The sequence below is a fragment of the Acanthaster planci genome, linkage group LG02 (assembly GCF_054643075.1).
Source record: "Acanthaster planci isolate LZ-2023a linkage group LG02, COTS_SCS, whole genome shotgun sequence".
In the NCBI taxonomy this organism is placed as follows: domain Eukaryota; kingdom Metazoa; phylum Echinodermata; class Asteroidea; order Valvatida; family Acanthasteridae; genus Acanthaster; species Acanthaster planci.
In genome coordinates, this window is record NC_141778.1 from 5,065,853 (window position 1) to 5,081,114 (window position 15,262).

General features: G+C 41.8%; 1 protein-coding gene across 1 annotated transcript; it reads left to right on the forward strand.

Moving 5' to 3' along the window:
* The first annotated feature begins 2,541 nt into the window (after window positions 1–2,541).
* Window positions 2,542–12,789, forward strand: LOC110989490 (YTH domain-containing family protein 3-like). Its single transcript, XM_022253896.2, has 5 exons — window positions 2,542–2,772; window positions 3,007–3,031; window positions 4,227–4,309; window positions 5,955–7,733; window positions 8,491–12,789. The coding sequence occupies exons 1-5, from the start codon at window positions 2,752–2,754 to the stop codon at window positions 8,527–8,529; spliced, it is 1,947 nt and encodes a 648-aa protein (XP_022109588.2). The 5' UTR covers window positions 2,542–2,751; the 3' UTR covers window positions 8,530–12,789.
* The last annotated feature ends 2,473 nt before the right edge of the window (window positions 12,790–15,262 follow it).

Below are 15,262 nucleotides of genomic sequence, written 5' to 3' on the forward strand. Positions count from 1 at the left end.
CCGGAAGCTCAATACGTGTTTGGATGTTTAATTAAGCCTGTTTCCCCGTACATTGTGTATTTATAGTTTTTCTGTCTAATGTAATGTATTCACTGTGTAATGTTTGCTTTTGTCCTTATTTATTTGTACATTTCTAATTATCTATAAATTTATTTAATGGTTTTGATGTGAGGGCGTAAATGGAAAGCCGTTTAAATTTAACTGAAAGGACGACCCTAGTTAGGTATTACAATAAATAAATAAATAAGTTTGAATGGATTTGGCAAAAATACTAGAGGTTTTGCTTAGTGCTCATCTTTGCAGGTCAGTTCTGTTGTCCCTCTTTTGCGCATGCCCTGTGGAAGAAAAGCACTTGCCTGCAAAATGGCAGCCATGCAAACCCATTAATAACGAAAGTGATCATTAATCTTTCTCGGGGAAACAAAGTAAGCCCTTCAAAAAGTATTCCAGTCGCGGTTATTCTAATTAATGAGCCAGCCTGTATTCAAACAGCGCAAGCCAAAACTGAAGCACGTCCGAGGTTATTCGGACGAGTGTTTGAAGTCTGTGCTCTATCAGCAGGGCCCTATACGCTGACTCACGCGCATGCGTGAAATACTGAACTGGGTAATACTGGCGTTTTCAAGAGTTTGCAACGCATTGGCCAATCATAATGCGCGAAATCTGTCGATCCGATGCACGTTTGGAAAGGGTCGACAGATTTCGCGGGTTGTGATTGGACAACGCGTTGCAAGCTCTTGGAGGCACACTACAGACCCTGAAAGTAAAAGGTCACCCAGCGAGCTTCCGGACCCCTTGCGTGGTCTGCCTAGTGGGCCGTCCTATCACGTTCGATAATATTTGGGGGAAAAAAAATCTTTACTTAAACCACCCCATGAAACACTCATGTTGGAATTTTACCTTTGTTTTCCTCAAGTAATATTTTGGAAAGTAACCCGCAGAAGGGTATAAAACGAATTTAATTAACGACCTCTCACGTCCGGCGATATCATACCTAGGTCTCCTTGTTCATGCACGTTTGTTTTCACTCGCCGTGCGTTCTTAAAAACGAGATTGTACAACCTTGCAAAGATTTACCTACCTGCAGTCGATGGGTTCAAGTTCAGATTCCGTTGAGTTGACATCACGCAGTTGTTGTCAGCAAAGGCTAGATAAAATATTAAAACCTTTCGTAAAAGTAGAATATTGCTTTATGTTTATTAGCTGATAAATTATCAAACTGTGCGAAATATTTCGATCTGTCTGTATTTGGCTTTTACCCACAGACTATCATAAAGTTTCAAACCGTAAATGTTCATTTGCGTACGACACTGCTGCATTGCATTGTTCTTCATGTATTTTAGATTTTTGGAAGTGATGGGTCATTTTTTGGCAGGATGTTTCTCTTTTAGATCAGGTAATTTTTCAGTTTTCAATAACTTGATATACTAGCAAATATTTTTCACAGCCTTTTTTCCAAGTTGGATTTTTAAAGAAGAAACTGGACGAAAAAATATTACAAATTCTAAAATCTTTACACGGTATTTTTGCTATCCAAGAGTTCCGGAAACGCGTCATCATGGGTCAACTTTCAGGCTTTATTGTGAATCGTCCGTATTAAGCAGCAAACATTAAAAATACATGTAGTGTATCACTAAACAGACCAAAAAAAAACATTTCTCTAAAAAATGAATCTGTGCAAAATTCCGCATCAGCAAGCAAATAAGAAAGAACCGTAAGTTAAAAAAAGAATACAGCTACATGTATTATGGCGCAACCCCCGCGGCCGGCCCAAAACGTACGTACGTAAAGTGAAGCATCACCCAAAATAATGTTGAGAGTACGATATATTATCAAAAGTGTCTTGAACGGCTTCAGATTTTTTTTCCTCCGGGAATGAATTCCGATTACTCGAAAAAAAAAACCTGAAACTTAGCGGGTTCAAGTCACTAAGTGAAACAACAGGGAGTACATGTACATGTATATTCTGCGTACCGTAAGAAAGAAAAACGAGCAGTGTTTTAAGATACGTGTATTGTTTTGTAATATCACCAGCCAAAAGAATGAATGTTCATCGTTAATATTGGACTTGTTATAGACCGTTAGGTGAAGGCTCAAATTCGTTTGTTTCGTTCCAGCATAAATATGGAATAAAAGTACATGTACATCAAGCCCTTTCCTGCTAGAAATGATAATGAGGCAACCAGAACAATTCACATCAAGAGAGCCTATTGTTAGGACGGAATCTTCCTACGTCGCAAAATAAGTCTCAAATTTCCTCTTTTCGTTAGAATTTCATTTTGACTTCACTTTATTTTTGGGGGAACACTCATTGGAAAAGAGAATTAAATTCTGTGAAAACTAATGTCGAATAATTACCCCTATTTTCCTGCACGTAAATTAGGTAATTGATTGAAGGGGAAATTTTCACTGGTGCCGTACACCTTCGTACATAGCGTATAAAATATAAAGATGACATAGTACCAGTTAAAAATACATTCCAAAGGTGCTGACGTTGCATATCACGTGGGTGAGTGTCATAACGCGGGACCGAGGCTGATCTTGGCGCATGTGCAGCATCGCCATTGTCCGTGAGGAAAGCAAGTTCTACCGCTCTTTACAACCAGCAAGCCCCAAATTTGTGGACATTTTGCCGACTTTGAACGGCACCTAGAGCAACAGTGTGACTCTTATCCCGTGCGGGGACATCTGAACTGCCACTTTTGGCCATTATAAAGTTTTACTTGGATATATTCGGAATTAAACCGGGCAATGTCTGCTGGAGTCGACCAGGTTTGTATCGCATTTTCCATCTACTTTTCACATTGCGTTTGTGGTTGTCAACTCAACCTTGAAAATAGCGGTAACACACAGCACACCGCGCCTCATCTCACTCAGTGCGGTACATGTCACTTCCGCCATCTTCAGATCTTAACGTTAGAGCGAAATGTTTGTTCCCATTTTAACACGTCTCTTTACCTTTTCCCCCTCGCTTTCCGCTGCATGGATGATCTTTGGTGTTCACAGAAGCCGAAATCCCAAAGGGCTCAAGGTGAGAATATGATGTGATTGTTACGTGAAGGATATGAAATTATTGCAAACTGAAAATTTTGTTGGAGTTGCCATTTTGCTGACTTGCTTTTATCGCAAGTCAAATCTAAGGAAATGACTGGCCTTTTCTCAACAAAATAAACCAAAAAGTTGGTACAGCTTCATTCAAGTTCCACAATCATGTGAGTGGAACGTGAAATCTGAGAAGTGAGTTTGAAATGGTCAGACCAGCATTGTACGATTGTAATAGACTAGGACCATAATATAGTTCAATGTGGAAGGCATCCAGCAGATACTTTTTTGGCATATTTCAAATTATGTATTTCTTGGAATGGAGTTGTGCTAAGAATGGGGGGCTATTTGCCCATATTTGTGATTGGTTGTATGTTAGTAAATCTTTCTTTCTGTTTTAACACTGAAAAACATCGGCCTTGAATTCACGTCAACAAACAGAAGTAATGGCTATTCACAATGTAAGGCCATCACTATTCCACCAGCCACATTGAATGTTTCAAATCCAGTTATGTGTTGAAACTAAATTCTACCAATTTTTTATTTTAAGCTTCAGATTTATTGCGTACATGCATACTTTTTAAAAACTGCCTCATTAAACCTAGGGGCCCAATGTTTCTTTGACATCCCAATTCATTACAACGGAAGAGGTGTTCAGTAGTTTCAGGTGTTCATATCAGAGTTTCATACACAGACATCACTTGTTTCCCTTGCAGTGGTTTACTGGCCATCAGAAAGTGATAACAGTCGCACAAAGTCAACTCAAGCAGGGAAAATAGGAAAGAACTTTCTTGGAAAACGCTTAAAATTGTTCAGACCAGTCTCACAGAGTTTGTGTCCAGGGTGTCAAGTGATGCCCATCTATGGAACTTTTTCTATAGTATATTTATCTTGTCCTGCTGGCTTTTCACGCTGGTGCATGTAGTGACTGAACTCTGAAGCTATGACCATTGCCAATGATTGCATTGAGTTTAGATATTGCAAGTTATTGCAGATTGAAGAGGGCTGACACTTTTTGTCTTAATTGGATCTCTTTGGAACGGTTTGCCCAGAATATCACAGTTTAAGAATTTAGTTTTACTTGAAAGATGTGTTTTCGTTTCCATGTACTTTATTTTAATATCAGGAATTATCGTCAGAACAAAGCTTTACTAACTTGTTGCGTTTTTTTTTTTTTTTTGCAGTTCAAAATGGTCCAGTGAACCAAAAAGATGGTGTTTCTGATGAAGACTTTGAACGATACATGCAGACAAATCAAGCCAATCAGGTGTGTAGGTATATCCTGGATCATTCAGATCCGACTTTCGTGAATGTTGCTGGTATTTTCAAGATAACAAACTGACTGATTAGGAGAAAATTTTGCATAAGTCGTGTGATTTGGCACTGGGTTGCAGTCATGTCCCCCCTGTAATGGGCACTTACATCATGCCACAAGATGCTCTGCGTGACTTGTCAAAGTCACGTTCAGGCATGTCATGAGCAGTGAAGGCTGCCCATAATTGAATGGAGGTTGCCCATCTCTAGCAAGACCTTGATTTTGTGCGGCAGAGAAGTATGAGGGTCACAAGTACGGTAATGGTCATATATTTGCTGTTGTAACCAATAACTTCCATTGTGCTTTTAATAAGTGTGGCACACACACAAAAAATTTAAATTCAGTGTAGAATTTACCAGAAATTGCTTTTTTGTTTCAAGTGGAAAAACCGCTTTTTAGCATGCTGACTGTCAGCTGTTTTGAAAGGGAATAATAATACACCCACAATGCTGTGAACTTTAGAGAAAAACCTCCCGGCAGATTGGACGTTTTTTTTTTTTAATTACACGTAGATTCAATTTCTCTCAACTTCATAGTTATATTCAACTGTTTTTCTATTTTTTACTGTAAAAAGAATATAGGAAATTTCCAAAGGTGGAAGTGTGATGTCGCCAAAGGAAGTGCTTTATTTTGTGGAGCACTGAGGAAAAACCAAGAGACAATGCATTGTCATTGTTGAAAAACGTGTACTACTGCCAAGGCATGAACTATCCCCTAGCAATCTTGTCACAAGTAACGTCAATGTACAATATACTTGTAGTTGGTGTAACAACATGGTCTTCTCCATGCCAGCAGTCAGCATGTCAACAAAAACAGGTTACAAAATGAAATGTGTACCCTGTGGCTCTCCTGGTTTCCAATGAAGGGTTCAGCTCTTCAGCACTGACACATTGGCAGCTATAATGAGAATGTACATGAATTGAAAGGGTTTAGAGGAGTCCGCATGCCATCTGAATCAGATTGGGGAAACTCCAAACCCACACTTAAATGCTGCCTTTTTGGCCTGATGTGGTCTACCTGCATCGTACAATTGACAACTGAATGACTTGAATAAATGACAAATGAGCACCCTGGATTCAGAATGGGGAGAGAATCATTCAAAGTGATTGATTCTAAATTCAAGCTAACCCTTGTTGCGTGACAGGTCATCACTGACACACAGCTATTGACAGCTTTGCAAAACATAGCACTGTGGTGGTTGGAACTGTAGATATGCAGAAGTAGCAGTCTGTATGTTTCAAAGAGTGTAATAGATCACTTTTGAAAATGCACATGTCTTGTTTACGTTACAATGAATATGTGGTTAATAACAAATATATTTTTCCTACTGGTACATACACATCTCATATACTGGGCATGTTTCCAACACCAGTTTATCAAATGTTGGTCATAACAGTTTATAATTGGCATACTGAGTCCTCCAAGAATAAGTCAATTTTCAGTAATTATGTAAATGTACAATTTTTCTGCTGATATATATGTACAGACATAGCTGCAACAAATTTTATAATCAAATTTATTTTTGGTGACAAAATTTCTAACCATGTTGTCCTTTTGTTCCCAATGTATTGCTACTCGTGGACGCTGACCATCCCAGGGGTACACCGCTCCCAATATGGCACCTACACAGGACTATATGCCAAGTTACTACCCATCCTATTCCTTCCAATACTCCATGCCTGGCAGTGAGACTACCTGGTCTACAGGAGGGGACTTCAACAACTTCAACTATGGGTATGACAGCAGTTACCCTGCGGAGAACTACTACAACCAGCCTGGCACTACCCCGCCATACTTGAACCAAGGCTTGAACTTCTTCCCGGGAAATGCTGACTTCATGACTGGATCTTGGGGTAACAGCTCTGCTCCAGGACCACAGGGACAGCAGCAGGTGACCTCTCGTAGCCAGCAGGCAGCGCAGGGGACTTCTTACTATGATTATGCCCGCTATCCCAATGCGTCTCAGCAACCAGTGACGTCAGGTGGTCAACGTGGCTACCAGGGCATTAATGGACTGGACGGGCATGATGGGAAGGCTCATGGTATGAAGGCGGTTGAGCAGGGGATGGCTGGACTGAATATTGGAGCAGCTGGCGACAAGCAGACAGGGATTGGTGCGGTGATGACCCAGAACACCCATGGAATGCGGTCAGATCAGGACATGGTGCGTGGACAGCAAGTCACCACATCCATGGCTCAGCAGGCTCCTCCTCCGGCAGTCTCAGCCCCAGTGGCAGCTGCCAAACCCCAGTCTTGGGCAGCTATTGCTAGCAAACCAGCAAAGCCTCAACCCAAACTGAAAACCAAGATAGGATCCCATGCTCCTGTGCCAACTCAGCTCCCACCCATGAAACAAACCATGACCATTGGCACTTGGAATGGTAATGACAAGCAAGGACCCAAGCCGGCGACCACTTCAAGCGCGTCCACCGTGCCGCCTCAGATGCAGCAAGCAACCCATTCCCAAGCCTCGTCCCAAGGACAGGGCGGTCAGGCCACTAAGCACCAAGAGCATGTGCAAGGAGAGCATAGTGGACATCATGGACAGCAGCAGCAGCAGCAGCAACAACAACAACAGCAGAGCCGTGCCCATCAGCAGTCCCAACAGCAAAGGAACCATGGCAGCAACCAACCCAATCAACAACAGCAGATGCAGCGCTGGAGTACCAGCACCAGTCATGGGAGTAGTAACAGCTATGCTTCTCATTCTGGCAGTGGTGGCGGTAACAGTAGCAGTGCCAGTGGAACTTCTGGAATGAGTTCCATGTCAGGGAATCAAGCTGGCAGTGGAGCTTCTTCCCAGCAGAGTAGCACACCCAGCCCTGTGCTGGATAAACTGCGCTCAGCTAATACATACAACCCCGGCGAATTCACACTGGATGTTAAGAACTCGCGCATGTTCATCATCAAGAGCTACTCAGAGGATGATATTCATCGCTCCATCAAGTATGGCATCTGGTGCAGCACTGAGCACGGCAACAAACGCCTGGACAGTGCGTTCCGTGAGCGCGCCAACAAGGGACCCGTCTACCTGCTGTATAGTGTCAATGGCAGTGGACACTTCTGCGGTGTGGCCGAGATGATGTCACCGGTGGACTACAACGTCAATACGGGTGTCTGGATGCAAGACAAGTGGAAGGGGCGCTTTGACGTGCGTTGGGTGTATGTCAAAGATGTGCCTAACAGTCAGCTGCGTCACATTCGGCTGGAGAACAACGACAATAAGCCAGTGACAAACTCACGTGACACTCAGGAAGTTTCGCTGGACAAGGGACGTCAAGTGGTCAAGATCATCCATGCATACCGCCACACCACATCCATTTTTGACGACTTTGGGCATTACGAGAAGCGCCAAGAGGAAGACACTGCACGTAAGGTAAATAAGAGCTTAACATTTCTCGGGCCTCAGCCTGAGCAAACTTGAGAAGAATTTTGGAAAGATAACCTTGTCTAGATACTCAACAAGACTAGGTAACGTGGAGCAAGACGGAAAGGTGATTTGTTACATAGTCTCCATGTAAGTTTGAAAGAAGTATGACAGCCATACATGTAAGTGCACATCTGAACAGACTGCTGTGCAATAAAGTCTATGCAGGTATGCACTAATTCGTTATCGGTCTTTTAACCCTAACCCTCCAGGATACTTTGGTTTGACACTCTGTCAGACACATCAGTCTGCATCATTTGTCATAGTGGCTGCCTGCCCAGTGTCACAAGATCCCACAGTCAATTCTGCCCAAGGCCAAACAGCCTGGGACTCTGTGGTTGCCAGTCACCACAAGATCCTACATTGGCATTGCTCAATGGGAATAGCTCCTATTACCTCAACATGGCCAGTTTGTTGGCCTTTATGTTGATTGGCCAGTGTGCAAAGTGCATCAGACTTTTTCACGACATACACTGTGCTGCATATGGCAGGGTTAGGGTTTAAAGTTTACACACAGCAATTAGGAAAGAAGTGATTTAGAACTTTGAATTGCAGAAACAACAGTAACGGTAATTTCAATATTGGCGGAAGCTTACTGTTTACTCTCACAGTTGGTCAACACGTCGAGATTGAAACATGTATATGCAATTGACACTATTTGTGCACTCGTAACACTGCTTTTTCTGTTGTTTTATTTTCTTCATAGCCCTCTGGTCGTGACCGTAGGAACCAACACAGGAACTAATCATGCGCTGTCGGGAATGTTGCCCTCAAGTGCTCAAATCGGAGCATTCGGAGTAATCCTATGAAAGTATCATTACTGAGGATCACGCATGAAGGACCCAGGAAACTTCACTTGGAAACATCAATCATCTCGCTGATTGTGATGTTCGCATTTAGAGAGAGGCAGTTTGCATCTTGTGAAGTTAACATAATTTAAAAAAAAACAAGTTAGTATTTTTGTCGTACCTTAATGGTAAAGGAACTCCCAAACTCTCTGGAAAAAACAAACAAAACCGTCAACTTCTTAAGTATTATGTAATGAACAGCAGCAACATGTGAAAAAACTGCAGAACTACGATAAGCACACAATTCGAATCAACAAGACTGAAGTAGTGATGAACATACATATGTAAGAGTGGTCGTCGTATAACCCTGTGTTGCATAATTATTGCTGGATAGCGGTGATGTTTTACATTATTTACTCTGTGGATATCTTGGATGGATGTTTTAAAAAACTTAATGGATAGTCAACTAAAGTACCTTTAATTGTGCTTAATGCTATTTTGCTTTTTGCTTCTTCAGTGAACTCTTAGAGAGTTGTTTGTTACTCGGGAGAAATAAACCCAAGATTTCAGACCTGGCTAAAGCAGGATTTTTTCTGGACCTCAGAAGCTGGGAAGATAACCCTGCTAGGAATTTCCACCAACAGAATTTTTTATGTTGTGATTTGGACTGATAACGCAACGTGTGGTTTTGCCATGAGGAGACATCTGAGATCACTCCAATTTTAAAATTGTGTTTGCACTCAAAGGGAAGTCATCAGTGCAAGTAAGAACGCGAACCTGTAAACTTACGAAATTCCTTGCACTTGTGTTTGTAAACACCAGTAAATATCTTAGACAGTCTCTAAAAAGCAAGAGTTGAAGTAAATGGTTACAGAGTTCAGACTTCAGTTTTTAATTGGATGGCTGGAGCTTGATCATGCATAAAGTATGGTGCTCTTGACGCCACCACCATGAAAGATATTGTCATCTGGTTATGTGGAGCCAGACCTGCAGTCGCCGTGGTTTCCTCAAAACACCACATTCACAGGAGCCATGGAGTCTTTGCTACCAGATTATGAACTACCTCGTCTGTGTTTTGTAGGCCTTGGATGGCTAGATTTTGCTGAAAAACACAACTGGTGTTCATCACTTCCAGGAGAGTTGCTTGACAAGAAATGTTGTATGTTATCCCACCCGCAGCACCATTGTTTACAAATTCTAATGTGAAGAAACTTCACTTTAAACGACAGACCAAGAGGACGAGGGGTTGTCAACATGACATCACAAATCACCAATGTAATGTTGACTTGAGAAGAGGCTTCCAGTCTTCTGCCATTACATTTACAGTTATGTATTGTCATCAGGTGAATGCTAACAAAATTTGAAACAATAGACAGTCCACTGTCTTCACATATATACTGTACTCATACAAATGGGGGGGGCGTAGTTGCCACCAGCTGGCACTTAAACATTCCCTCCCCTTATAAGGTTGTTTCCCAGGGTTTGTCCATTTTTAAATGATAGATACATTTTTAATGTTTACTTTTTAATGTTGGAATTGGTGTGGCTTCACATTAAGTACATGTATCAGCCCGGCACATTCACACATTGGCCAATGAATTGTGCAGCTGCAGCATCAGTCAATAGTGAGAGTTCTAGATAACAATTTTTGAAAACTGGACAAGGCGGATGCTACCCTTGTTTGTAATTGTTCCGCCCTTTCTTGATGTTAACCACGGTTTAGCACCATCTGCTGTGAAAGTCGATCCAAATTTTCCTGACTTTGTTGTTGCATAAGCCCTGGCAATATCAGTCACATCAATAGCTAAAGCATGTTTCACAATGTACTTGTGCAGAACTGCTGTTTATGGACAGTTATGAGGACAATCAACAGCATTCCTCTACGGCACAGGCAACTTAAACTTCCCTTCCTGTGACCATACTAAAGCATGAGCCCTGGTTTTTTAAGGAAATCTTTGTGCGTGTTCTGTGGACCTTGTTAGCGATGTTGAAACAAAAATATTTGGAATTGTGACACTGCCGTGGTCTGTGCGTAGGTAAACCCGATACATGTACCTGCATGGTTATTTGTTACTGCAAACATTGGCACAGACAAATGTGGTGTTGTGTTGAGCAGTGTATGGTACTATTAGTCACATGTTTAACCATGCCTTTGATTTTATGAGGATCGCTGTTGATTCTTGACTATAGGTCCTGTGCATGAACTAGAGAGATTGATACGTTACAGTGTTCCTAGCAGTGATGTGCTGTAGGGCCAACACATTGCATGCCTTTAACACACTGTAAACATTTGGTGCCAAGTAGGCATGATCTCATGGTGCACTGGCCAAGCATGTCTGCATAGAGTCTATAGTCTATTCTCTGCATCCTCTTTGTGGCGGTTTGTGTTAGTGGTAATATTATTGTACCTGTTGGTGAACCCCCCTTAATGAAATGTCCGTTGTTGAACAATTTAGAGTGATGTCATTGTTTGATGGCCACGTTTTACAAAGCTTCCTAGCTTTGTGTCAGTGACATCTAAGCCTGGTTTGTGTTACAAAGGTACGACCCTGAAAGATGCTTCCCCAGGAGCTTTTGTTTAATCTTGATAAGCTTTGGTTTATGTGCATCCAGAAACTTTCACTAGAAGTATTCAGAGAACTCACACGAAGTCTCAGTGGGAAGAAGGATCCTGTCCCTAGTGAGCTTAACGAGCCATTTGCCAGTCAAATGTGAATAGTTCCAGTTACCCACACTTGAATATTTGAATTATCATTCCTACGCACGTCTGGTTACCGTACCGTAATTATGATCGTCATGTCGGTCTCCAGTTTTTGCTGGTTACCCTCAACCGTGCACATCAAAGCAAGAGCTTGTGTTGGGTTTTGTTGTAAAGCAACAGTGCATGTTGTCTAAACAGAAAGTCAGTGTTCGACATTGAGATCTAAATCCTGGAGACATGAGGGTTACTCAGAAATGCCATTTTTTATGGAATGTTACATTGGGCGGATGTATATTTTGAATTACATTGATTCAGTGCAAAACCAAGTGTTCAATTCAACGCTAGCCAGTTCTTAACGGTGCATTTTACCCTCATCAGATTCTTTCAGCTGTGGCGCTTTAGTCGAACGAAATCCTTTGTAAAGTTTGGAGAGCATGTTGAATGTCATGCAAGATCACCGTTTAAGGTTTTGCCGTGTCACAGAAGTAACACAGAAATGGCAATCCATCAGTGCTGCTTTTGGAAAAAAGTCTGTAACGCGTCCATTCCCGAAGTGGGTATCTGATCTGATAGGTGACAAGACCATGACTCCATAAGAAAGTCGCCACATTGGATAATATCGACTCGAATATAGGATTTCCGTCAATGTAGACATTTATCGTCTTCAAATGCAATGCACATAGTGTCAGGTTCACTTGCCCTTGCACTTTGTTTTTGAGACGTCACTCAACGTCAGGTGTTAATTAGTGTACACTTTGTGGAGGCTGTTACCTTTGTCTTTTGTGATGATTAATATCTTCATTTTAACCAAAAATTGAGCAAGGAGGTAAAATCTCGGCAGTATCTAAAATATTTTCACAAAACCTTGTAGTGCAAAAAGAGGGAGAAAAGTTGGTGTTGCTTCGTGATTTTAATCGTTATTTGCAAATTATTGCTGGGTTTGATGGCAGAAAGCACGCACGGTAAATATTCAGTCTACATTTTATTCGTTGGCATAGCACTCTCAAAACAAGTCTAACAAATGGTGATTTTTAAAAACCTTCCGATGTAAAAATCACCCAAACCAAGTCTTAGCCAACTGGGATTCGTACTATTTTTCAGCTGTACACACGAAAGAGTTCATTACTGCCTGTATTGATATTAATTAGAATAGGTTATAAAAGGCTTTCTTTCTCGTTAAAATGATACACATGTAATAACACTGTATACCCGTTAATAAAATTTCTTTTTGTCTGTAGAATACCTGTTGCGAAAATTAAAATTGGAAAAACGCTTCCCGCCTTACGTATGTACATTATACTAATTGAAGGTCAAAGGTCATTAGAACGATTGGACTTCATGGAGTGGATGTGAGGTAATCAGAGTAAATACATCTAAAAATGAAACTCAAGCTCTAAGCTTATAGCACAGCAAAATTTAAATGAATACAATTCTGTGATAAGAAGGCAGCAAACAAAAGTCTGGAAGCTTTCTGTTAGTTGATTAGTGGATGAATTAATAACATGAGCAATCTTAATAGAGTGGTCTGTTGTTTATTTCGTGTACACACATTAAAAGGATTAGCACTGTTACCGAATACAAAGAAAACCCTCCGTGTATAAAGTCCAGCTTTATGGAGTTTATTTTCTGGGCCACTGTCAAGTCATTAATTCCAGCTCGAGCAGTGCATACCATAAACGTTTTCCAATCACAGTGAAATCGTTTGGGGAATCAGTTTGGCTCTGGTTCGTTCCTCGCCTTCCACCTCGGCGGTTCGGGTTCGAATCCCGGCTCAGTCCACGTGTGGATGTAGTTTTCAGTCGTTACCTGATTCCTTGGGTTTTACCTACAATATTTCTCTGGGCTTTCCTCCCCAGCTCTGCAACCACATGTATATGACTGCTTCTGCCTGTCTTGTCTCCTCTCTTACGGGTATCTTCAGGCTTGCGAGCTAGGGCGTTTTTAAGGAATCCGTGGTGTCGTTTCCAGAAATGATAAATAGTTAAAACAAAGTTTTAGGGACAAGACCAATTGCTTTGTTATAACCAGGACAATGTCACAAAAGGAATGTAAAGAGGATGAAAAGCGTCAGATTTGGAGAGACTGAGATTGGCAAAATTTATAACAGTATACATGTAGTTAGTTGTTAGTTATTACCGAGAGTCGACTGTACGTATATTTCTTTTGCCTGCATTGTACATGTACAGTACCGGTTCCCATCACTCAGTTTCTGTTTGCTAGCCTCTTCGAAATCAGCTCCATGAGCCACTCATGTCAACGGTCACCGAAGTTAATTCACATTTCGATCCTTTTGGCCGATTTTGAGTCTTACGAGCCTGGATCCAGCGTTGTCGTGCTGTTTTAGACTTGCACACGTCACAGCCTGATACAAGTCTATGCACAACCTCAAGCGGCACACGACTTCGGACGTGTCTTGTGTCAATAAACGTTTCTTGCGTTGAGAACTACTCTAATAGATGAGATAGACAGTGCAACGTAGTTTCATATCACGGGAGATTAGAGCTGGGGATTTGATCAAGGAGCTTGTCTGAGATTCAGAAGCTGGCTACGGTCGCTCCTTTTATAGGTGCTGGATAGTGGTACATGTATGTATGGTTTGCAGAGATTCGCCTGGAGTCATTGTCAGTTTGTGATCCGAAGAAGAGCGGCGAGACTAACCTGCCGCTTGTTTACCAGCCCGATTTTGACGCAGTTCATCAGACAGCTCCCCCCCCACAATGCGAAGAAGTCAGTTGAATGTGCATTTTGTCTCAGAGCCATGAAATTAATTTTGAAAATGAGAAACTAGTTGTTTTTGTACTTGCTGCATATCTGAATGTACATGTATGTTTGTTGTCGCAGCTACCACCGTTATTGTTACGCAGCTTTATTGTTCAGGTGGCATGTCTGTGTCCTTTTTCCCCTCCAAACCCGACAGTGCAAATAGCTCACTGGTGGAAGCAGGGTGGACGAGTGTTAACGCAAGTATCATTTTGGTTGTGTAAATCACGCTCTGCATTTTCCTTCATCCTAATAATTATGTTTCTCATTTTTCATTTTGAACCATTAAGCAGACAAGGAAGACTTTTTCCTTGTCAAGTTGGCATTATTGGTCAACTACTAAACTAAAATTTCCTAACTGATTTCGAAATGTTTAATAAACCAATAATAGTAATAATTACAGCATATGGGTATATATCTTAGAAATATCCCTCGGTTTAAATTTATTGTTGCCAAGTTTGGGCTGCTGTGCCTGTGTGCCTGAAACACGTAATGACACAGAATATCACCGGGTTCAGAAACCGTTAATAAGAATTCAAGGAGAAGAATCCTCAGGTTATTATTAAAATCTGTTGCTTTGGCAGTTCCTTCATGCAGCAAGTGCCGGAAGTGCCTTGTATGACTTAGTGTCTGTGATTATGCTCAACACAGGTAAATTGACGCGCTTGCATTGGAAAACCAATCAGAAAAAAAACCGCAGTTAATGTGGGGGCGCTGTTGACATTTTTCAGGTACACACTAGTACTAGTGGTATCAGGAACTTCACAGACGTGCCAATTTAACTCAGCAGGACTCAAAGGGTTAAGGATTACCAATATTTGAATGAAGTCAGCTCTCCGAGCATGGCTATCCATATCATTTTCTCATGAACTTGCGTTTACATTTGCATCTACTAAAGCAACAATGAAACAAACATTGAAAACATATTGTGACGCCGCGCCCCTCCGACGAAGGCGAGGGCGCCCTCTTCCTCGAGGCGAGGCGCGTCGGACGTACGCCGGAGCTCCCACCAATTAGCCCCTCAACCTACCGAGCCCCTTAACAACACACGCACCACTCGGATTTAGGCACAGTCACACTAGGCTAGGTGACTTTAACCCTTGCACAGGATTCCCGACCCTTACCTCAAGATGGGAAACTTCACCGTGAATACGCGTAAAACGTTGTTATCACAAGTGCGCCATTCTGGTTGGACTACGACTGCGCAGTGCATGTTAATGCCAGGCGCA